Raw genomic sequence first — 12,229 nt, 5'->3', positions numbered from 1 at the left:
GGATGCGACGAAAGAGCGGAGGGAAGTTGAGGTCATACATCTCCACTCCCGGCGGTCCAAAATATACCCCTAGGTATCGCAATGAATGCGAGACCCACCGAAACGGATACCGATCTCTAAGATAGGAAACCCGGTCAGCAGGTAGGTTGATGTTAAGAAGCTCCGATTTACCGATATTGACCCGAAATCCTGACACATTCCCATAAATTTCCAACTCCTGCAATATAGCCGGTAAAGACTCTGCAGGGTCTTCCACCGTAAACAGGATATCGTCCGCAAACAGAGCCAACTTAAAGTCCCCTCCCGGCACCATGACCCCCTGAATATCCGGATTCATCCGCACACGCTGCGCCAGGGGTTCCACAGTCAAAGCAAAGAGAATCGGGGAGAGGGGACACCCCTGACGTGTACCCCTTGCTAGGGGGAAAGTCTCCGAATAACTACCATTTACTTTAATACAACTCAGGGGCCCATTATAGAGGACTCGGATCCAGTCTCTCATTCTCGGGCCCAAGCCCACAGACTCCAAGACCCGAAACAAAAAAGGCCAAGAGACTCTATCGAACGCCTTCTCAGCGTCGATAGACAAAAACACTGTCTCTCTTACCCCACCCCTGGCCCAGTCGTACAAGTTATAGACCCTACGCGTGTTATCACCCACCTGTCTGCCAACTACAAATCCCGACTGATCCGGATGGATCAGCCGAGGTATCCAACTCATCAATCGGTCCGCCAGAATGCGCGTGAAGATCTTAGTATCCACCCCCAATAGGGATATCGGTCTATAGGATGCACACTGGAGAGGATCCTTCCCCTCCTTAGCCAACACTGTCACACCCGCCAGACGCATAAAGAAGGGGAGGGCACTATTCCCCTGCAAGGAATTAAGAAAACGCAATAGAGGGGGCAGCAGCAGATCCTGAAATCGTTTATAGTACCGAACAGTAAAACCATCCAATCCAGGGGATTTACCAAGTTTCATAGAACGCAGCGCACTACGAGCCTCAATCAATGTGAGAGGGCGGTCCAACCTTGCCACATCTCCCTGTGTAATCTGGGGTAGCTCAGCTGATATCAAATAAGCATCCTGTTCCTGTGAAGGCCCTGGATCTTCCGGGGTATAGAGTTGAGAGTAGTATTCCACAAAACGTGCCCGGATCGCTTCCTCGGTCTGTAACACTTCCCCAGAAGCAGCCCGGAGTGAGAGAATCTGATTTCGTGTCTGTCGCACCTTAAGACGGTGTGCAACCAGGCGACTAGCTTTATTGGAGAACTCAAAATATCGCTGCTGGAGGAGCTGCAAATTATGGTGCAATCTTTCCAAGTCTAAAGCCTGAAGATCCCTACGAGCCTGAAGCAAGCGCTCCCGCAATACCCCATTCCAGGGGGAACGCTTATGTAAACTTTCCAGCCTACCAATTTCAATCAGCAGAGTAGCGGCTACCTCCCGCCGCTTACGCTGCCTAGCCGACGCCAGGGCTATCAGCCTGCCCCTAAGGGTAGCCTTCAACCCCTCCCAAACCGCCTCCAAGGAAGCTCCACACTCCACATTCACATCCAAATAGTCTTGTATCCACCCCTCAATCTGCATTCCCACCTCTGGATCATCTAGGACAGTGTTTTTCAACCTTTTTTGGGCAAAGGCACACTTGTTTCATGAAAAAAATCACGAGGCACACCACCATTAGAAAATGTTAAAAAATTTAACTCTCTGCCTATATTGACTATATATAAAGTAATTCTCTTGAATAGGAATCAAATAAACACAAAGAAAGTATTTTATAATTACTTTATTACGAAATAAAAATTATAAAATACTTTATTCAGTGCGAAACCTGGGCCTGTTTGGCTGAACACAAAGCTGATATTCTGGCTGGAATCGAAGAAAGACACACACGTAGCTCTTCGTCAACAGCTCTCAGTCTCTCTCTGTATTTGGATTTTATAGCATACAAAAATAGACAAATATACCCTCCATCCTTTTTATTAAACCACAATAGCAGTTTTTAGCGCAGGGAGCTGCGCTGAATGCCCAGCGCTGCTCTTGACGCTCATAGGCTCCCTGCGCTAAAAACCACTATTGCGGTTTAGTAAAAGGTGACCATATTGTAAAATATAGACAGCAGATATAAATTCAGAACTGTGCATAGTAAGTGAAGGGAAGTTTTCATCTCTGGGAATTTACCCAGTTAACTATTAAGTTATTTGGGCAAATTCCTTTGAAAACTGTGGTAATACTGCCTCCACTTTGCTAAATTTAAAATAAAATCATTTTTCCTACCTTGTCTGGTGATTTCTGGTTGCACTTTCTTCTTCTGACTGTGCATCCAATCTTTCTTCCCTTCTATCAGCCAGTATGCTTTCTCTCCTCCACACCTCATTCCCTCCCCCAACTTTTTCTTCCTCTCTCCCTGACCTTTCTTTCTTTTTTTCTGTTTCTCTTCTTTCCTTCTGTTTCCCTGCCTGCCCCCTTTCTTTCTTTCTCCCTGCCGTTCCCCAAGCCACTGCCACTGCCGCTGCCATCGGGGAACAGGACCCACCAATGGATAACAGGCCCCAAAGCCGACGCCGACGCATGCTCTCCCTGACGTCAATTCTACAATCGGAAAGGAAGTTCCGCCCAGCCAGGCAGCGATTGGCTGGCCCGAACTTCCTCTCCGACTGTAGAATTGACATCGGGGAGAAGAAGACTAGATCGCCAAGACAAAGTGAGTCCTGGGTGATCGACTCACTTTGCCTTGGCGAGCTACTGGCGCCCCTGCCTCGGGCCCCCTGTCAGCTCCGGGCCCGGCGGCCCTGCGGCACACCAGGCAACATCTCGCGGCACACTAGTGTGCCGCGGAACAGCGGTTGAAAAACACTGATCTAGGAGACTATCATTGAAGCGCCAAAATTTCCGTCCCCCACCCCCTCCCTCCCCCTGGAATCGCAACCACACCGGGGCATGATCCGACCACGTAGAGGACTCAATCCCTGAAGACTCCACCCTCCGGAGAAGTCCCCTCTCCACAAATATATAATCAATTCTGGAATAGGAGGAGTGTACTCCCGAAAAGTAGGTATATTCTTTCACCGAAGGGTGGAGCCACCTCCAACAATCTACCACATTCAAACCAGCCAGTGTCTCACGCAATAATTTGCGATCTCGTCTTCCATAACAATCCGCCCTCCCAGAATTATCCAAGTGAGGAGTCACGGTAAGGTTGAAATCCCCACCAAGGACCAGGGCCCCCCCCTTGAACTTGAGGATCCGGGGGACCAACTCACGAAAGAAGATCCCCTGACCCTCATTAGGGGCATAGACATTAACCAGGGAGTATAAGACCCCCTCAATCGTAGCTTCCAACATAATATACCTGCCCTGGGGATCCCTCACAACCCTGTGCACCTCACAACGGATTCCCTTACGGATAAGGATGCCCACCCCGCACCTCTTAGAAGTGCCCACCCGGGAGGCCCAGAAGGCCTGCGGAAACCTATAATCCCCCCCCAAGGATTCATGGGCCTGCAGTAAATGGGTTTCCTGAACAAAACAAACATCAGCCCTCAAACGAATCAATTCCCTATAAAAGGCCCTCCGCTTGTTAGGGGAATTAAGACCTCTAATATTGTAAGATACTAATTTAAACACCCCCATTGTTCAAAGGAGTACAGAGACCATGCAAGACCAACCCCAACAGACATGTCCCCCCTCCCCCCCCCTCTCTCCCCCCATCCCCCCACCCCCACAGTAAGAAGCTCCCCTATATAAAACCCTAGCAATCCTCCCCCCCCCCCACCCCCCCTCCCCTCCACCCCCCACTCCCCCATGTGAGAGTCCGCAGATCTCCCACCCACATACCAGGAAAGTAACAATCCCCGAAGCCCTTATCACCCCACCCCACAACTATACAAAATTGTCAAATAACAAATATCAGCAATCCCAAACAAACACACCCGTCCAGCTACCCTCCACCACCAACCCCCCACTGCTCCCTCGTAATCCCTCCCAACACTCCCTCAGCCCCCCACTCCCCCACCCCTCCACAGAGCATCTAGGTCGAGGATGACCCTCCAAGCACACCTCCCCATAGTTAAAACATAGTAACACAGTCACCCAGGGCAAACCAAACCCCCACAGGCGGGGGGGGGGGCCTCTGGACAGTGCTAGGAGGAAGGGACAGCCAAGCAAATTATTAGCCCTCCCATCAGAGAAACCACATTAAGCAGGAGCAATGTTCTGAGGCGAGGAGCCACCGCCTCGCCCCCCCCTCCCACTTCGTGGTCCCCGCTCCACACGCTGCCATCGTGAAGCAGATGAAGCTGGTGTGAGTCCCACTCGACTGGGCCCCGCTCCCACAGAAGAAGCAGGTTCCTCAGGAATCTCGATGCCTGCTTGTTGCAGCAAGGTTCGGGCCTCCCGAACTGTAGTGACTCTGGTATGCACTCCATTGATAGTGATGACCACTCCAAAGGGAAAAGTCCAGCGGTAGCGCAGATTGCCTCGCTGCAGAGCCTTAGTCACTTCTCGAAACGCCCGGCGCTTCTGCAGCGTACTTGCCGCCAGATCTTGGTAGAATTCCAGCCGATGACCCTCCCAGGTCACTGTGCCCATTTCTCGGGCTCTGCGGAAGATCTGTTCTTTAAGCACAAAGCTCCGCAGACACAGCACAACATCTTTAGGCTGATCAGATGTGCGGGGCCCCAGTGCCCTGTGAGCACGCTCCAAGCCCGGATCCAAAGTGTCATTTTGCAGCAACCAACGAAGCAAAGTAGTGATGGTAGCGCTAACATCCTTATATTCCTGCAATTCGGGTAGGCCCCGCACCCGCAGGTTATTACGCCGGGTACGGTTCTCCAGATCCTCCACTTTGTCCATCAAAAGCTGGTGTTCCGCCGCGGCACTCTCCAGGGAGCGTTGCATCCCGGTCACCGAATCCTCGCAGCAATCCAATCGCATTTCCACCGCCTCTACGCGGTTGCCCACCTCCACGAGGTCCGTGCGCAGCTCCTGCACCACCTCCCGGACCTGCACTACCACAGCCGAGATTTCGGCTTTGACTTCGGTGATCCAGCCCTGCATATCCGACTTAGTGAGGGGGTCCGTGGGGGAGCACCCAGGGGCAGTCGCGCTCGCCAGCGCTGTCACCTCTGCCGCAGCCCCACTCGATTGCGCCGCCTCACCACCGCCGGTCTCCAGGCCCCCACTGCCACGTGCTGTCCGGCTCAGCGCTTGTTCCAGCGTGCGCTGGCCGGTTTTTTCAGTCGGGATTTTTTTGCGCGTTGCCATGGGGTCTCCGCTCCCTGCGCTCTCCCTTCCGTCGCCAAAGAAAATATTTCAGCGCTTGTTTCTCAGCTGATTTGAGCAATTTAGCACCGGGCCCGAACGGAGCTCTGAGATCAAGCTCCCGTTCGCATCGGTGACGTCACTTCCTCCGACTGGTGCTATTTAACTTATTTATAAATAATCTGGAAATTGGAACGAGTGAGGTGATTAAATTTGCAGATGACACTAAACTGTTCAAAGTTGTTAAAACGCATGCAGATTGTGAAAAATTGCAGGCAGTCCTTAGGAAATTGGAAGACTGGGCGTCCAAGAGGCAGATGAAATTGAATGTGGACAATTGCAAAGTGATGCACATTGGGAAAAATAACCCAAATCACAGTTACTGGATGCTAGGGTCCACTTTGGGGTTAGTGCCCAAGAAAAGGATCTAGGTGTTATTATAGACAATACAATGACACCTTCTGGCCAATGTGCGCCGACAGCCAAAAAAGCAAATAGGATGCTAGGAATCAGCAGTTGCAGCTTCGCAAAGAGAAGTGCCACTGGGAGGAAAGAGCCAGCCAGAGGAGGTAAACGCCCACGGGAGGCATGAATGTGGGACGTAGAACAGAGGACAGATGATGAGGGGCATGTTGGGATATGGAAGGGAGGAGGGTTTCTGTGTGTGTGTTTTGTTTCTTTCTTTTTAAAACAGTACTTTGTTTTGTGTGTGTCTTTGTTCTGGATCTACAGTAGGAGTCAGTCAGTAGAAAAATAGAGGCAGCAGAATTAAAGGTTTGATGTATTGACTCCACAGCCCTGCCATCCATGCTCTGCCCAAACTCCACCTATGTGAATGCCCACTTGAAAACTACACATTATGGGTATATTTACAGAATACTGTTTAGTTGCTGTACTAGTAATTTATTCATGTATGTATAAACATATGCTTGTGAATGGCTGTAATAGCAGCATTTACACATATTCTTGCTGCCTCACTGTAGGTGACTCTTTATGGAATGACTCCCATATTGTGTAATCAGATACACAACTAAAAATTGTTTAGATAGAGCAAGTATTGGGCATAAATTTAACTGCAAACATTTCCAAAACATGATCTCTTTCTATGTTTCAGTTACAAGGCTATAATGGTCTCTTGAGCCAGGACTCAACTCCCTGGCCAGGCTGGCACTGGGGATGCTTTCAATTCATCATTTGCAACTCCGAGGGGAATGGGAGCCATCGATCGGCAGTGACACTTTAGTGCGTAATTTACAATATTCTGTAAGCTACGCATGTAAATGTTGGACACACAATGCCCCAACCATGCGCCTGCCCTATGCCTACCCTCTTGCATTTATGCACTAAATAAGTTTTGTGCTAAAGTAATAGGGGCAAATATTCAGCTGGTAGCAGTCAATATTTTTTTAGCCACTGCTGGTAGTATGCCAGGATATTCAGTTCCGAGCCACGTCTGGGTCCCAGCATTGAATATCCAGATTTGTGCAGTCAGCTATTCTTTATCCACTTAAGTGTGGTATTCAGCACTTAACTGCCTAAGTGAAACCAGATAGAGATATGACTGAGTTTTATGCAATCCAATTTGTCTGAATATTAGCACTTAACAGCATAACTACCAATTCCCCCCCTCCCCCAAATGCATAGAAAATAGCTGGCTGCAGCTTTAGCAGTTAGTGCCAAGATTCAGCAGCACTAACCAGTCAAGTGCTGATGAATATCAGCGGAGAGCCCCACACAAGCGATTTAACTGGCCAGGAGCTTCTCCTGGCTGGTTAAATCTTTTTGAGTATCACCCAACTAGCACTTATACACATAACTGTGATAGTTATGCTTTTAAATGCTAGTGTTATACACGGCTGAGTCTCATTATTATGACCACTTGCTAATATCCAGAATAACCACCTCTGGCAGCACGGACAGCAGCGAGACACCGTGGAAATGACTCAATAAGATGCTACCAGTTAGAGGTATTTGGAGCCATGCAGATTGCAGCGCGTCTGACAGTTGCTGACGGGTGCGTGGTGGTGGTGGTGGATCCAGTCATTGAACATGTCGATCGAGGTGGTCCCAAATGTGCTCAATTGGAATAAGGTCTGGGGAATTTGGAGACCAGGGAAGTAGCTAGAAGTCTTGCTCATGCTCTGTTTACTGCTCGTGAACAATTCTGGTGGTATGATGTGTCACATTGTCCTGTTGAAAGATCCCATCGGTCAGAGGGAAGATCGTCAACATGTATGGGTGCACTTGATCAGCAAGGTTGGAGAGATACCCATATCAGTTGAGAGTGCCTTCCAGAGGTTTCAAGGGACCCATACCATACCAAGAAAACATTCCCAAGACCGTAATACTGTCACTACCAGTCTGTGTACATCCAACAGTGGTTGCTGGGTGTTTGTTCTCAGCGGTTTCACACCTGACAAGCCAATATCCATCCGTTTGATGGAGCTCAAAACATAACTCATTGGTGCAAATCCAATGTCAGTACTCCTGTGCAAATTGCAGCCATTTTTTGCAATGAACCCTCATGAGCATGGGTTCAGTCACCAATCATCTGCTCTGAAGCCCCGTTCACAACAGGGTTCACTGCACAATCGTTTTGGACACACATGTGGAAGTCCCCTGGTTTGTTTGGATAGTGAGTTGCTCTACGATAGTATGTCGCTCAGTCCACACCAACCTGTGCAGTCGACATTCACCTCTTGCATCGATGGCTCATGCTGCCTCACAGTTACCACGTTGGGTCATTGAAAGGGTTCCATTTGTTTACTCAAGGTACCATTTAACAACAGCAGCCTGTGAATAGTTCACAAACTCCGCCATTTCCAAAATATTGCCACCCTTGGCCTTGTTGCCGATGATCGTGCCTTTTTCAATGTCTGATAAATCACACTTTTTTCCCCATGACAGCCACAGTTGTTATATTAGCAACTTGCTGACATCCTACCTTATATATCTACAAAGTCAATGCATGGCTTGTGCATTCATTCATTGGCTGTTCGTCCCTGATGTCATAATACTGTGACTCTACTGTGTATAACTTACACAAACGCTTATGAGGAGATTTTAAAAAGGGCGCTCAAATTTGCATGCCCTAAGATACACATGCAACTATATTTCGTAATGAGCCAATAAAAATAAAAAATTGGGCGCTAACAATCAACTATTGATGTTGATTGGTACCAGTTCGGATTTGCGCACGCATCTTGCTATATTATATTTTATAATACTGTGCCAAATCCCGTGGCGCACAAACCAAAAGTGGGTATGGTCATGGTAGGGGCATGACCGGGTTGAGACATTCCAGAAATCTGTGCAGTGTTATAGAATATCACGGATGAATGCCCAAATTAGGCCCCAGCAATTAAACCTGGTTTCAGCAAGTGCAAGTCCTGGCACCCAAATTTAAGCACAGGAATTGGCGCTTTCAGGGGAATTCTATAAACGCACCTTGCCAATTTTCATGTGCAACTAAATTTTTGTAATTAAGGTTAATTGGCATTTTAATTTAAAACACTATAAAACTTAATTTAAATTTTTTTATTAAAAACCCAATTTAAGTTGCATGCAGATATCCGTGTGTTACCTACCTGCACCTTCCCAAAAAGGCATGGTTAGGGTCGGAATGTAGGCGTGGTATGAGGTAGGTGCCGGTATGTTAGGCCATGAAATCCCTGGCCTAATATACTGGCACATACCTAACACATACTAGTGCCTAACTCAATGTAAGTGCCGCTAGACACGATTCTATAAATGGCATCTAACTGATTCGTGGCAGATGACAATTTGCTAGGCACCTGCTGATTTACAGTAGGTACTGTTTACAGAATCAGGGGTTCATAGTCAGTCGCACGTGAGACACCAGCTTCCCAACAAACAAGCGCTGACAATTTGGCGCAAGAAAGAAGCGCACCAAGGGAAAACTGAGTTTTAAAGAACTCCGTGTGTGAGTGGGGGGTGTGAGTGGGGAACCCTCCCACTTTACTGTATAGTGTTCGTGCTGCCGTTGGGGGGGAGGGGAGAGTTTGGGGGGTTGGAACCCTTCATTATAGAGAAAATGGAACTTTTTCCAATTTTTATCAGGGAAAGTTCCGTTTTATCTATAATGTAGGGGGTTGCACCCCCCCACACACACACACACACTCGCACACCCAACGTCAGCGTGAGCACTATGCAGTAAAGTGGCGGGATTCCCCACTCACAACCCACTTCGGAGCTCTTTAAAACTAAGTTATCCCGTGGCGCGGCTTCTTTCTTGCGCCGAATTGTCAGCACTCGATTGTCGGCAAGCTGGTATCTCACGCGCGACTGATTATGAACCCCTGATTCTGTAAACGGTACCTACTGTAAATCAGCAGGTGCCTAGCAAATTGTCATCTGCCACGAGTCAGTTAAATGTAGATGCCATTTATGGTGTCTGGCGCGCAATTATCCCATCACCGGATCAGGCCCTTAGTGCTAATCTATATAGGGCGTTCAACCCGGAATGCTCTTTATAAACTAGCACTCAGCACCAATTTTTTCCAGCACTCAAATCTGGACACCATTTACTGAATCTGGTCCTCAGAGTGCAAATGTAGGTGCCAAGTTATAGAATGAGGGAGGTTAGTGTTCAAACCTTGGGCCGTAATAGCCAAATTCCAGAGAAAGCTGAGATTGGGGGGCCCCTGCCTAAGATCTGTCACTGCAATTGGTGGATGGAGTTGAAGAATATCAAAATAAGGGAAATGTTCCCCACTAGATGAAAAAGAATGCTTACGGCACTTCTAGCCCAGTGGAGGCTGAACTGGACTTTGCAGGAAGCCCAAAAGTAGCAGGAGGATACTGACAGCCCATAATAAATGTATATATAAGAATAAAACTAAATGGTCTTGTTCTGTTAAATGAAGTGTCTGCTTCTGTTGGTAGGATGATAAAGATGTCGAGTCCATATATGAACAACCTTATTATCCTTGGTGGAATGCTCTCTTATGCATCTATCTTTCTCTTTGGTCTTGATGGATCCTTTGTCTCTGCAAGCACATTTGAAACACTTTGCACTGTAAGTACAAACTGAGATTCTTACAAAGGGAAACATTTTTGTGGCTTTTACAAAAGGGAAAATATTATTGTGCATGACTAAATATTCCTGTCAAAATATGCTACAGTTTTACAATTGACAACTTTAAATCAAGATTTACTAAGTACAGTTTAAAGATATAAATGATTTTTTTGTCATTTTTTTCATGAATCTTTTTTTTAATCTCCCTTCTGCGGATTGTGAAGAAGTACACATTTACTTTTTAGCTGTGTGAAGTTTGCCAAAGTAAAGGTATATACCCCACTCTCACCCCTATTATTAGGAACATCTTTTCAAACTACAAGTGAATTTACATGAGTAAAGTACTGCTTTATCTATTGAAATTTTTTTTTAATCACCTTCCCTTTGTGTTCTGAAAAAAAAAAGATATTTACTAGCATAGCAGCCCAATTTTCACACTGTAAATGCGGATAGTCTGCCTTTGAAATTCACCTTGCTGTAGCTGGGCCTTCATTTCAAATATTAGTATTTAGTTTAAAACAAAACACAATAAACAACGAAACACAAATGAGAACCTTTTGGCAGAACAGGGAAAAAAAATAAAGGCGTACTTTTGAATGAGCATTTACCCGTATTACACTCCTGAAATGTGCATTTCTGTTGCTAAGAATCCATCTAATTCTACCATTTTGTACACCTGCTCTTTCATATGTGGTAAATAAGCAGAACATGTTCCACCAAACATTCGCATCTATTTCTTATACAATTTTCCAATTATTAGCAATGATTATTTTCAACATTGAGGTCATGTTCAGTTTTAAGAAAGAAGTTGTTTTCTACCCTGATGTTATGCCAATAATGAGGCTAATTCTATAAGTGGGTGCCACATTTTAGGTGCTCCAGTACCACATGGTGAGAACCTATTCTGTAATGACATCTGGAAGCCTACATTTTGTATGGAATGCTAATGTACCCTGGCATCAGCATGCCTAAAATGTAGGCGTCCCCAGCATATGTTATAAACTTTTGTGGTCATTTTAGATAATTTAGATTGTAAACAATTTTTATTGACATGAAAAACCTGCAGAATCGGAGAAAACAACAAGTTACAGAAAACAATGAACATGGGCAAAAAATCCGCATAACAAAGTACATCATGACAAAGACATGCGTCAGTTACATCCACCCACAAACCCCAACTCCCCCTGTTCCCCCCTTCCCGCAAGTCTCACCCATCATCCCTCCACCCTCCCCACCCCCCTCCCCCTACTCTCCCAAAATGGAGAGAAATGCAAGGGCATGAATAAGAAAACCACAGACCAAATTCTCCCCAGGGTCTGGACTCTGATGACCCCAGGGCACACAAATGAACAAGGCATCCCCTCCAAAATCAGACCTCCCCAAACCCATTCACCCCCTCCCCCCGAGCAGAGAGATGCTGGAATCCAGAACCGGCCAGGGGATTGCACCATTAACATTTTGGATAATTTAGAAAGGGTACAGATCTTTGCATGAAGAAAAACATTGATTGTGTTATTAAGGCAGAAATGGGAACTCATATCTGCGCCTTTGCTTAGCAAAATACCATGAGGAGCATGCTTCCAGTTTTTTTTCAAGCACTGCAGCTATGCTTCTTCGACTTATTTTTAACAATTTGTACAATTGAGATCCTGCATCAAGAAAGGCCATTGTAAGTTTGTGTGATATCTTCCAATTGCCAGGTATTAAAAAGGGACCAGGAGTGACACCCTATTACAACAAACAATGCTGCAATTGAAACTATGCAGAGATAGACCATGTTCCTGATGTAGCACATTAATGATCTTAAAATGATTGTCAATTAGGAGTTGACTGTTGTCCATATGTATCTATTTTGGCAATTTTTCTAATATATAGGTTTGTTGCCAATCCTAATTCTACTGTTATTCCACATCATGGATTTCAAA

The 12,229-nt window shown here is 46.5% G+C and overlaps 1 protein-coding gene across 9 annotated transcripts in view; it reads left to right on the top strand.

Moving 5' to 3' along the window:
* GABBR2 (gamma-aminobutyric acid type B receptor subunit 2) overlaps positions 1 to 12,229 on the top strand; it is a 1,059,696-nt gene that overhangs the window by 847,824 nt on the left and 199,643 nt on the right. For all 9 annotated transcript variants that reach the window (XM_033929595.1, XM_033929596.1, XM_033929597.1 and 6 more), the window contains one exon: positions 10,172 to 10,304. In XM_033929595.1, coding sequence (XP_033785486.1) covers positions 10,172 to 10,304 — 133 coding nt within the window. The remainder of the gene's footprint in view (positions 1 to 10,171; positions 10,305 to 12,229) is intronic.

Source organism: Geotrypetes seraphini, chromosome 2 (assembly GCF_902459505.1).
Source record: "Geotrypetes seraphini chromosome 2, aGeoSer1.1, whole genome shotgun sequence".
Taxonomy (NCBI): domain Eukaryota; kingdom Metazoa; phylum Chordata; class Amphibia; order Gymnophiona; family Dermophiidae; genus Geotrypetes; species Geotrypetes seraphini.
The sequence above is the reverse complement of the archived record's forward strand: the minus strand, read 5'-3'. Positions and strand labels throughout refer to the sequence as shown.